Below are 12,501 nucleotides of genomic sequence, written 5' to 3' on the forward strand. Positions count from 1 at the left end.
CGGTTTATATATCACTGCCCCTGCTCTGGGTGTGGTTTATACATCACTGCCCCTGCTCTGGGTGCGGTTTATATATCACTGCCCCTGCTCTGGGTGTGGTTTATACATCACTGCCCATGTTTTGGGTGCGGTATATGTATCACAGCCACTGACCTGTGTGCGATTTATATAATACTGTCCCTCTGAAGGGTGTTGTTTATAAATCACTCTCCATGCCCTGGGTGTGGTTTCTGTATCACTACCCCTGCTCTGGGTGCGGTTTATATGTTATTGCCCTGCTCTGGGTGTGGTTTATACATCAATGCTCCTGCTCTGTGTGTGGCTTTTATATCATGGCTCCTGCTCTAGTTGTGATTTATATAGCACTGCCTCTGCTGTGTGTGTGGCTTATATTTCACTGCCCCAGCTCTGGGTGTGGTTTATACTTCAATTACCCACCTCAGTGTGTGGTTCACATTTCAGTGCCCCTGTTCTTGGTGTGGTTTATATGTTATTGCCCTGCTCTGGATGTGTTTTATATGTCACTTTGCTTAATCTGGGTGTGGTTTATATATCACTGCCCCTGTTCACTGAGGTTTATAAGTACCCCTGTTTGTGTGTGGTTTATATACCACTTCTCCTGCTCTGTGTGTGGCTTATATATCACTGCCGCCCTCAGGGTGTGGTTTAAACATCATTGCCCCTGTTCTGGGTGCGGTTTATATTTCATGGTTTTTCTTCTGGGTGCATTTTATGTATCACTGCCCCTGATATGGGTGCAGTTTATATATCACTGCCCCAGCTCTGGGTGTGGTTTATACATTACTGACCTCTCCTCAGTGTGTGGTTTGCATATCAGTGCCCCTGCTCTGGGTGCAGTTTATATATCTGGGCCCTAGCTCTGGGTGTGATTTATATATCAGTGCTCCTGCTCTGGCTGTGGTTTATATATCACTGGCTATGCACTGGGCTTGGTTTATGTATCACTGAGCCTTCTCTGGGTGTAGTTTATGTATCACTGAGCCTTCTCTGGGTGTGGTTTATATATCACTGCCCCTGCTCTGGGTGCGGTATATATATCACAGCCACTGCCCTGGGTGTGATTTATCTATCACTGCCTCTGCTCTAGGTGTGGCTTTTATATCACTGCCCCTGCTCTGGGTGCGGTTTATATATCACTGCCCCTGCTCTGGGTGTAGTTTATACATCACTGCCCCTGCTCTGAGTCAGTTTATATATCACTGTCCCTCCGAAGGGTGTTGTTTATATACCACTCTCCCTGCTCTGGGTGTGGTTTATGTATCACTGCCCCTGCTGTGGGTGAGGTTTATATGTTATTGCCCTGCTCTGGGTGTGGTTTATATGTTATTGCCCTGCTCTGGGTATGATTTATACATCACTGCTCCTGCTCTGTGTGTGGCTTTTGTATTACTGCCCCAGCTCTGCTTGCGGTTTATATATCACTGCCCTTGCCTTGGTTGTGGTGTATATAATAATTCTCCTGCTCTGTGCATGGCTTATATAGCACTGCCGCCTACAGGGTGTGGTTTAAACATTAGTGCCCCTGCTCTGGGTGTGATTTATATTTCATGGTTTCTCTTCTGGGTGCAGTTTATGCATCACTGCCCCTGCTCTGGGTGCAGTTTATATATCACTGTCACTCTGAAGGGTGTTGTTTATATATCACTGCCCCTGCTCAGGGTCTGATTTATATATCACTGCCCCTGCTATGGGTCTGGTTTATATATCATTGCCACTGACCTGTGTGCGATTTATATATCACTGTCCCTCCGACGGGTGTTGTTTATATATCACTCTCCATGCTCTGGGTGTGGTTTCTTTATCACTGCCCCTGCTCTGGGTGTGGTTTATATGTTATTGACCTGCTCTGGATGTGGTTTATACATCACTGCTCCTGCTCTGAGTGTGGCTTTTATATCACGGCCCCAGCTCTGGGTGTGGTTTATACATCACTGACCCACCTCAGTGTGTGGTTTACATATCAGTGCCCCTGTTCTTGGTCTGGTTTATATATCACTGCCCCTGCCCTGGTTGTGGATTATATATCACTGCCTCTGCCCTGATTGTGGATTATATATCACTGCCCCTGCCCTGGTTGCGGTTTATATATCACAGACCCTGCCCTGGGTGTGGTTTATATATCACTGCCCCTGCCCTGGCTGTGGTTTATATATCACTGCCCCTGCCCTGGGTGTGGTTTATATATCACGGTCCCTGATCTGGGTTTGGTGTATATATCATTGCCCCTTCCCTGGGTGTGGTTTATATATCAAGGGCCTTGATCTGGGTGTGGTTTATATATCACTGCCCCTGCCCTGGGTGTGGTTTATATATTACAGTCCCTGATCTGGGTTTGGTGTATATATCACTGCCCCTTCCCTGGGTGTGGTTTATATATCACTGCCCCTGCCCTCGGTGTGGTTTATATATCAAGGCCCTTGATCTGGGTGTGGTTTATATATCGCTGCCTCTGCTCTGGGTGCGGGTTATATTTCACTGACCCTTATCTTGGTGCGGTTTATATATCATTGCCCCTGGGTGCGGTTTATATATCCCTGTCCCCACCCTGGGTGTGGCTTATATGTCATTGCCCTTGTTCTGGATGCGTTTTATATATCACTGCCCCTGCTATGAGTGCGATTAATATATCACTGCCCAAGCTCTGGCTGTGGTTTATATGTTATTGCCCTGCTCTGGTTGTAGTTTATATGTCACTTTCCTTGATCTGTGTGTGGTTTATATATCACTGCTCCTGCTCGGTCCAGTTTGTATATCAGTGCCCCTGTTCTGGGTGTGGTTTATATACCACTGCTCCTGATCTGTGTTTGGCTTATATTTCATTGCCCCTGATCTGGGTGTGGTTTATATATCATTGACCCTGCTTTGGGTGCAGTATATCTATCACTGACCATGCCCTTGTTTTCATTTATATATCACTGCTCCTGCCCTGGGTGTGGTTTCTAAATCACTGCCCCTGCTCTGGGTGTGGTTTATATATCACTGCCCCTGCCCTGGGTTTTGTTTATATATCACTGCCCCTGCTCTGGGTGTAGTTTATATATCACGGCCCCTGCTCTGGGTGCGGTATATATGTCACAGCCACTGCCCTAGGTGCGTTTTATATATCACTGCCCTTGCTCTGGATGTGATTTATATATCACTGCTCCTGCTCAGGGTATGGTTTATATATCACTGCTCCTGCTCTGGGTGAGGTTTATGTATCATTGCCCCTGCTCTGGATGCATTTTTTATATCACTGCCCCTGCTCTGGGTAGGTTTATATGTCACTGCCGCTGCACTGGGTGTGGTTTATATGTTGTTGCCCTGCTCTGAGTGTGGATTATACATCACTTCTCCTGCTGTGTGTGCGGCTTTTATATCACTGCCCCTGCTCTGGGTATGGTTTAACTACTACTGCTCCTGCTGTATGTGTTGCTTATATTTTACTGCCCCAGCTCTGGGTGTAGTTTATACATCACTGACCCTCCTCAGTGTGTGGTTTATATATCAGTGCCCCTGCCCTGGGTGTGCTTTATATACCAGTGCTCCTGCTGTGTGTGTGGCTTATATATCACTGCCCTTGCCTTGGGTGTGCTTTATATACCACTGCTCCAGCTCTGGGTGTGGTTTAACTACTACTGCTCCTGCTGTATGTGTTGCTTATATTTTACTGCCCCAGCTCTGGGTGTAGTTTATACATCACTGACCCTCATCAGTGTGTGGTTTATATATCAGTGCCCCTGCCCTGGGTATGGTTTATATTTCACTGATCCTGATCTGGGTGTGGTTTATATTTCACTGACCATGCTCTGTGTGCAGTCTATATATCACAGCCACTGCCCTGGGTGTGGTTTATATATCACTGCCCCTGCTCTGGGTGTGGTTTATATATCACGGCGCCTGATCTGGGTGTGGTTTATATATCATTGTCCCTGCTCTTGGTGCGGTTTATATATCACTGCCCTTGCCCTGGGTGTGCTTTATATACCACTGCTCCAGTTCTGGGTGTGGTTTATACATCACTGAGACTCCTCAGTGTGTGGTTTACATTTCAGTGCCCCTGATCTGGGTGTCGATTATATTTCACTGCCCTGCTCTGCGTGTGGTTTATATTTTGCTGCCCCTGCTTTGAGTGTGGTTGATATAGCACTGACCCTGCTCTGGGTGTGGTTTATATAACCCTGCCCCTGCCCTGGGTGCGGCTAATGTATCACTGCACCTGCTGTGGGTGAACTTTATACATAACTGCCTCTGCCCTGGGTTGGCTTATCTATCATTGCCCCTGCTCTGGGTGCGGTTTATATATCAATGCCTTTGCTGTGGGTACAGTTTGTATATCACTGCCTCTGCTCTGGATGTGGCTTATATATCATTGCCTCTGTTCTGGATGCAGTTTATACATCACTGCCCCTGCCTGGGTGTGTTTTATATATTACTACCCCTGCTCTGGGTTTGTTTTATATATCACTGCCCCTGCCCTGGGTGTAGTTTATATTTCACTGCCCCTGCTTTGGGTGCAGTTTATATATCACTGGCCCTGCTCTGGGTGTGGTTTATATATCACTGGCCTTCATCCACGTGCCAGTTATGTGCTGATTTTATGGCAGCTCCTGAGTCGATCTCCTGGTTTCTGTTGTTGTTTTTGTGGTTGCTGGGAAACCAGCTGGGAAGTGTTTAGCTCAGACTGCAGAATGTCGAAGACAAGAGTGTGAGAGTAGTAGTAGAGAGAGAAAGAATTATAGATAGCAAGACAGTGGCAGACTGAAGAATAGAGACAGAGTGGGAAAGAGAGAGTCAGACTGAGAGTGGATACAGGGGGCATGTGAAAATCCGAGAGTGTGGGAGACACAGTTGGAGGCAGAGAGAGAGAGAGAGAGGTGCTGACTGAATGAGTGTGGGACAGAGTGTGAGAGTGGAAAAGGGACACCGGTGAAGTGTTGTTTTGGAGCAACAGAGAGAGATAAATTGATGGAGAGAGAGACCGACTGGGAGAGAAAGTTACAGAGAGTGTGAAAGTTTCAGTGGCAGATGTACATGTGGGTCTTAGGTTTAGGGATCGAGAGAAAGATAGAAGAGGGGGATGGGTGAAATGATGGAGAGTCAAGAACCAACATCCTGACCCATGGCAAGAGTGACTGGGTCTGAAAGCGGCTGATTAACAAGTTCAATACGAAGCTAGCTGGGCAGACAGCAGTCTCAGAGTGAGTGCTAAGTTGCCAAGAATGAACACAACTTGGGAGACTGACTGACCAGTGGAACAATTGATATTTGGAACAGGTACAGCAAAGAGTATGGAGAGAGGGCAAATACACAGTGAAATATATTAGAGAAAGAGATTGAAAGAACAATCAGGGAGAGAGGGAGTGGGAAACCTTCATGGCCTCCATTTTCACCTGTCACCAGAACAGTCAGGCAAGGGGTCAGTTTTCTTTATTCCTTCACGAGATTTGAGTGTCACTGGCTGGGCCAGCATTTATTGCCCACCCCTAATTGCCCTTGAGAAGGTGGTGGTGAGCTGCCTTCTTGAACCGCTGCAGTCCATGTGGTGTGGGTACACCCACAGTGCTGTTAGGGAGGGAGTTCCAGGATTTTGACCCAGCGACACTGAAGGAACAGCGATATATATTCAAGTCAGGGTAGTGAGTGACTTGGAGGGGAACTTCCAGGTGGTGGTGTTCCCATGTGTTTGCTGCCCTTGTCCTTCTAGATGGTAGTGGTCATGGGTTTGGAAGGTGCTGTCTAAGGAGCCTTAAGGCGTTTCTGCAGTGCATCTTGTAGATGGTACAAAAACAAAAATACCCGGAAAATCTCAGCAGGTCTGACAGCCTCTGCGGAGTGGGATACAGTTGACGTTTGAAGTCCGTATGACCCTTCATCAGAACTAAGACATATAGAAATGAGATGAAATATAAACTAGTAGAAGAGGGTGGGATAGGAGAGTTTGATAGGGGGCCAGTGATAGGTGGAGGCCAAGAAGAGACTGCCAAAGATGTCATAGACAAAAGGACAAAGGGGTATTGACGGTGGTGATATTATCTAAAGGATGTGCTAATGGGGACATTAAGGGAAGCAAGCTAGTGGCAGGTGGCCCTAGTGCGGGTGGGGTGGGGGGAAGGGATCGATATGGGCTAAAAGGTGGAGATGAAACAATAGATCGAAATAAATTTAAAAATAGGAGGGAAAAGAAAAAAATAGTTGTAAAAAAAATTTATAAACTATTGGAAAAAGGGGATCGGAAAGGGGGTGGGGATGGAGGAGAGTGTTCATGATCTGAAGTTGTTGGACTTAATATTCAGTCCAGAAGGCTGTAAAGTGCCCAGTCAGAACATGAGGTGCTGTTCTTCCAGTTTGCTTTGGGCTTCACTGGAACAATGCAGCAGGCCAAGGATGGACATGTGAGCAAGAGAGCAGGGTGCATGAAATGGCAAGTGACAGGGAGGTCTGGGTCATGCTTGTGGACAAACCGAAGGTGTTCTGCAAAGTGGTCACCCAGTCTGCGTTTGGTCTCTCCAATGTGGAGGAAACTGCATTGGGAGCAGCGAATGCAAAGACTAAATTGAGGGATGTGCAAGTGAAATGCTGCTTCACTTGAAAGGAGTGTTTGGGCCCTTGGATGGTGAGGAGGGGTGAAGTAAAGGGGCAGGTGTTGCATCTTCTGCTGTTGCATGGGAAGGTGCCGTGGGAGGGTAATGAGGTGTAGGGGGTGATGGAGGAGTGGACCAGGGTGTCCCGGAGGGAAGGTGGTACACACTGCTGCCTTTGGTCTTATGGTTCTGGGCAGTGTTAACTCCCAGGATGTTGATAGCGGGGGATTCAGTGATGGTAATGCCATTGAATGTCATGGGGTGATAGTTGTATTCTTTCTTCTTGGAGATGGTCATGGCCTGGCACTTAGTGCCAAGTAACATCTGTGACACACGATCAACCCAAGCCCAGATGTTGTCCAGGTCTTGCTGCATGTGAATACAAATTGATTCAGTATCTGAGCAATCTTCAGCAAATATCGCCACAACTGGCCTTCTGATAGATGGAAGGCGGGTTTTCTAGTTAGGGCCAGCACTGCACTCATTTGAATGACATTTCCCAGCATTCATTAACTTGTGTCTGTTTTTTTTAAATATTTTTAAGTCACCCACCGTCCGCTGAAGGCAATGTGGAGCATGGTCTGGTGTATGCCCTGGAAAATGTGAAGAAGGAAGAAAAGAACTGAGAAGAAAATCACGTCTAACCTGGATCAATTCTCACTGGAGAGGCACCAACCAGCACAGTGACTAAGTGAGCTCATGTGAGTGACTCATCACCCAGTTCCCAGTTCCCAGTCAGCTATCTGGCCGATTCTGCAAACTGTACATTGAAGCTGGGATAAAAGCAAAAAGTTAGGACACATTGAAAAGTTGTTTTAGTGATGTCTTATAAAGGTTTTGCATATTGATCTATGGAAATTCTGTTTTTTCTCTCTTTCGACACAGGTCTGTGGAGACTAGTTACCTCATTCTGATTGTTATATTTTTGTGTTTAAAGGTGGGTTATGTATTCAGCGACTGCCAGGGGCTTGGTCCTTGTGGTTAGGGCACTCAGCTCATTCTGTTCAACTTTCATTTGACTTTTTTCGGTTCTTAATTGATGATCTAATTGAATTGTTGAGATTTGAAGTAGCTGGGCTGCTTCTGGATCAGGGTGAGTCTGGCAATCCCAGAGCTGCTGGGTAGGGAGCAAACAGTTTCAAAGATATTGCGACAATCTGCTCAACTTTGAATCTGTGCAGCAGCTTTGTCTGGGTTCAGCCACTCACTAAGGGATGGTGAGGAATGTGTATTTGAGGCCCTTCGGATGTAAGTGACCATTGTCAATTTTGTGGTTTCAGATGCTTTAAGATCCCCAAGAGACCTCGATACGATATCACCTACAAAACTACTGCTATTCCCCAGGTCAGCATAGATCCCAGCATCGTACCATGGAAATAGGAGCCTAACTATTCTGTTAGATGGTACAGGTTTGAGTGGACTGACTGCTGAGTGTTTTCACATAGACTAAGTGAAGACCTGAGATAAAAACAAAAAAAATGCGGATGCTGGAAATCCAAAACAAAAACAAAATCAAAAACAGTATTACCTGGAAAAACTCAGCAGGTCTGGCAGCATCGGCGGAGAAGAAAAGAGTTGAAGTTCTGTCGAAGGGTCATGAGGACTCGAAACGTCAACTCTTTTCTTCTCCGCCGATGCTGCCAGACCTGCTGAGTTTTTCCAAGTGAAGGCCTGGACAAGTTCAAGAGAAGAAATTTAAAGGGAAGGATTTGATTAAAGGGGATGTGTCAAAGTGGGGGAGGTGAAGAATTCTATGAGGCTCAGAAGACATTTGAACCCATGCACAGCCTTTCCAGAGGCTGAGAGGGGAGGGAAATTGAAGTCAACATTAAGAGCAATCCCAAGGCCCAATTTCCAAGCAGGCAGATGAGCGAGAGCCACCTGTTTAACAGGGGCTGGCCTGCAGCTAGATCAGCTTGAGGTCATAGATAAGGAAAATGGCCGCACCACATCTCCATCCATAGGTCAGCACCACAGTATTCATATGGAGCCAGGTGTCAGGCCAAGACTGACCGATCCTGTCATTGGCGGTGCCAATACTGACTGATACTGACACTGGCAGTGCCAGTACTGACCGATCCTGTCGCTGACGGTGCCAGTACTGACCGATCCTATCACTGGCAGTGCCAGTACTGACCAATCCTATCACTGGCAGTGCCAGTACTGACCGATCCTGTCGCTGACGGTGCCAGTACTGACCGATCCTATCACTGGCATTGCCAGTACTGACCGATCCTATCACTGGCAGTGCCAGTACTGACCGATCCTGTCGCTGGCGGTGCCAGTACTGACCGATCCTGTTGCTGACGGTGCCAGTACTGACCGATCCTGTCGCTGGCGGTGCCAGTACTGACCGATCCTGTCGCTGACGGTGCCAGTACTGACCGATCCTGTCGCTGGCAGTGCCAATACTGACCGATCCTGTCGCTGACGGTGCCAATACTGACCGATCCTATCACTGGCAGTGCCAGTACTGACCGATCCTGTCACTGGCGGTGCCAGTACTGACCGATCCTATCACTGGCAGTGCCAGTACTGACCGATCCTGTCACTGGTGGTGCCAGTACTGACCGATCCTGTCACTGGCGGTGCCAGTACTGACCGATCCTGTCACTGGTGGTGCCAGTACTGACCGAACAAACACAAAAGAGACATATAGAGACACAGACCCCCACCCAGATACAGAACCCCGACATCCCCCTGATCTCAGCCCTCCCAAACAACAGCTTCACGGGCAGGTATGACCTGGTCTTATCAGTCAGGAAATGAAGGACAGGCCCCAGTGTTGGAGGTTGCAGACTGAAAGAGGTTCACTGTTTGTGTTGGGCCCAGATCGCACTGGCTCCAATTCCGAACTGATGAATGTCCAAAACTGGCAGCAGGAGAGAGGCCTGGAGTCAAACCAGAACCGAGCTAATTCTCAACACAACAGCAGCAGCTCAACTGAGGGAGAGGAAGAGGCCCAGAAATTTAACTGTGAGTGAGGGTGGGACTATCGGTGAGGGGAGAGGGGCGTCGGTGAGGGAGGTGTGGGTGTCGGTGAGAGGGGAGGGGTGTCGGTGGGAGGGAGGGGTGTCAGTGAGTGGGGATGGGTGTTGGTATTTGGGAGGGATTTCTGCGAGGGGGGTGTCGGCGAGGTGGGAGGGTGTTTCGGCAAGGGGGAGGGCTGTCGGCAAGGGGGGCGTGGGTGTCGGCGAGGGGGGAGGGGGTGTTGTTGAGGGGGGATGTAAATGAGGGTGGAGTGAGCTTGTCAGTGTTGGGAAGGTCTCAGTGTGTGTGGCAGTGCGGAGACTGTGTACAGGGAATTCATCAGAGCCAGAGCAGCGTTATGTTTGTGACTGATATCACGTGTTTCAGTGTATGTACAGATGAGGGCTCCACTAGTCTGTATACACACACCATCAGTATGTGAACACTTACTTTAATGTTTGACATTGTTAGCTCTGTCTGAATGTATCAGCATTGGAAATATTAAAATCCTTTTGATTGTGCCAGTTAAAAGACTTTTACTTTGAACTGTTCAGATTCCTTCATAAATGAGCACCAGTTATTGAGGACCAGACAGGTGGTGTTTGCACATCACGCTGGCAAGCACATTCCCCGTCTCCGTGAACCCCGCAGTCTCTATGCTATTGCTACCTGTGGCCCACAGCAAACTCCACGATGGCCAATAGAGTGCGAAGTCATCAAGGAACAAATCCGCCATATTGGTAAGGCCAGGAGAGTTTGCTCGTATTATGTTTGGGAGCTGAATTGTGAAGCCCGAGCTGGCTTGATGTTGTTTCTGTCTTTAAGGGATAGATTTGGTCTGGGAAGTTTCTGCCAGTTTATTCCAGTCCCAGAGTTCTCCAGTTCTCAGATAATGGGTTTGCAGAGAGGATTTCACAGGTGACATTTCTGTTAACTCCTAACATATGATCCCACAATTCCCCAGTCAACCCAGTCTAGTGTGGTCTGTCAAACCTGGGTGTTAGTGTAATGTATAGATTTAAGAATGGCTATTTGGGCATATGTGAAGACTATTGTAGAGTGTTGGCTACAGTTCAGTGGGGCTGAAGAACTCTTCATGGTCATATGTAGGTTAACTGTAAGCCATTGTTGTCTTTTAGAATGATTTAAAAACATACAGTAAAGGGTACTAGCTAGGAGCTGTCTCCATGCTTCCTGGTACACATGGCTCTGTCCAACACTGGACTGACCCTGGGTGCTGGTCATGTGATCTCATACATCACCGTGTGGGGGACACTGTAGTCATCCTCACAATTTATGCGACAGAGCCTTATGCTACAAAGATGATGTGAGTGCAGAGTGGGCAGTGTGTGGATAATGTGTAGATGTGATTGGGTTTGTGTGCATAATGTGTAGATGTGATTGGGTGTGTGTGGATGGCGTGATTGGGTATCTGGGCAGCATGTGGATGTGATTGGCTGTGCAGGCAGAGTATAGATGTGATTGGGTGTGTGGGCAATGTGTAGATGTGATTGGGTGTGTGGGCAGTGTGCAGATGTGATTGTGTGTGTGCGGGCAGTGTGTCGATGCGATTGGGTGTGAGCAGGCAGTGAGTAGATGTGATTAGGTGTGTGCTGGTAGTGTGTAGATGTGATTGGCTGTGTGTGGGCAGTGTGTAGATGTGATTGGGTGTGTGTAGGCATGGTGCAGATGTGATTGGGTAAGCGGGCAGTGTGTAGATGTGATTCGGTGTGTGAGCAGTGTGTAGATGTGTTTGGGTGTGTGGGCAGTGTGTAGATGTGATTGGGTGTGTGGGCAGTGTGTAGATGTGATTGGGTTAATGTGGGCAGTGTGTCGATGCGATTGGGTGTGTGCAGGCAGTGAGTAGATGTGATTGGGTGTGTGCCAGCAGTGTGTAGATGTGATTGGGTGTGTGCCAGCAGTGTGTAGTTGTGATTGGGTGTGTGCAGGCAGTGTGTAGATGTGATTGGGTGTGTGTGGGCAGTATGTAGATGTGATTGGGTGTGTGTGGGCAGTGTGTAGATGTGATTGGCTGTGTGTGGGCAGTGTGCTGATGTGATTGGGTGAGCAGGCAGTGTGCAGATGTGTTTGGGTGTGTGAGCAGTATGTACATATGATTGAGTGTATATGTGGGCAGTGTGTCAGTGTGATTGGGTGTGTGGGCAGTGTGTAGATGTGATTGGGTGTGTGAGCAATATGTACTTGTGATTGGGTGTGTGTGTGCAGTGTGTCAATGTGATTGGATGTGTGGGCAGTGTGTAGATGCGATTGGGTGTGTCAGCAGTGTGCAGATGTGAATAAGTGTGTGCAGACACTGTGTGGATGTGATTGGGTGTATGTGGGCAGTGTGTAGATGTGATTGGGTGGGTATGGGCAATGTGTAGATGTGATTGGGTGTGTGGGCAGTGTGTAGATGTGATTGGGTGTGTGGGCAGTGTGTAGATGTGATTGGGTGTGTGAACAATATGTACTTGTGATTGGGTGTGTGTGGGCAGTGTGTCAATGTGATTGGGTGTGTGGGCAGTGCGTAGATCTGATTGTGTGTGTGTGGGAATTGTGTAGATGTGATTGGGTGTGTGGTCAGTGTGTAGATGTGATTGGGTGTGTGAGCAATATGTACTTGTGATTGGGTGTGGGTGGGCGGTGTGTCAATGTGATTGGGTGTGTGGGCAGTGAGTAGATGTGATTGGGTGTGTCAGCAGTGTGCAGATGTGAATGAGTGTGTGCAGGCACTGTGTAGATGTGATTGGGTGTATGTGGGCAGTGTGCAGATGTGACTGGGTGGGTATGGGCAATGTGTAGATGTGATTGGGTGTGTGTGGGCAGTGGATAGATGTGATTGGCTGTGTGTGCGCAGTGTGTAGATGTGATTGGGTGTGTGTAGGCATGGTGCAGATGTGATTGGGTAAGCGGGTAGTGTGTAGATGTGACTCGGTGTGTGAGCAGT

General features: G+C 48.0%; 1 protein-coding gene across 1 annotated transcript in view; it reads left to right on the top strand.

The window, feature by feature from the left end:
* Window positions 1-7,798: 7,798 nt before the first annotated feature.
* Window positions 7,799-12,501, top strand: part of agbl2 (AGBL carboxypeptidase 2) — an 85,066-nt gene continuing 80,363 nt past the window's right edge. Inside the window, exons 1-3 of the mRNA XM_041196670.1 lie at window positions 7,799-7,832; window positions 9,417-9,560; window positions 10,109-10,294. Coding sequence (XP_041052604.1) covers window positions 7,799-7,832; window positions 9,417-9,560; window positions 10,109-10,294 — 364 coding nt within the window. The remainder of the gene's footprint in view (window positions 7,833-9,416; window positions 9,561-10,108; window positions 10,295-12,501) is intronic.

Source organism: Carcharodon carcharias, chromosome 10 (assembly GCF_017639515.1).
Source record: "Carcharodon carcharias isolate sCarCar2 chromosome 10, sCarCar2.pri, whole genome shotgun sequence".
Lineage (NCBI taxonomy): Eukaryota > Metazoa > Chordata > Chondrichthyes > Lamniformes > Lamnidae > Carcharodon > Carcharodon carcharias.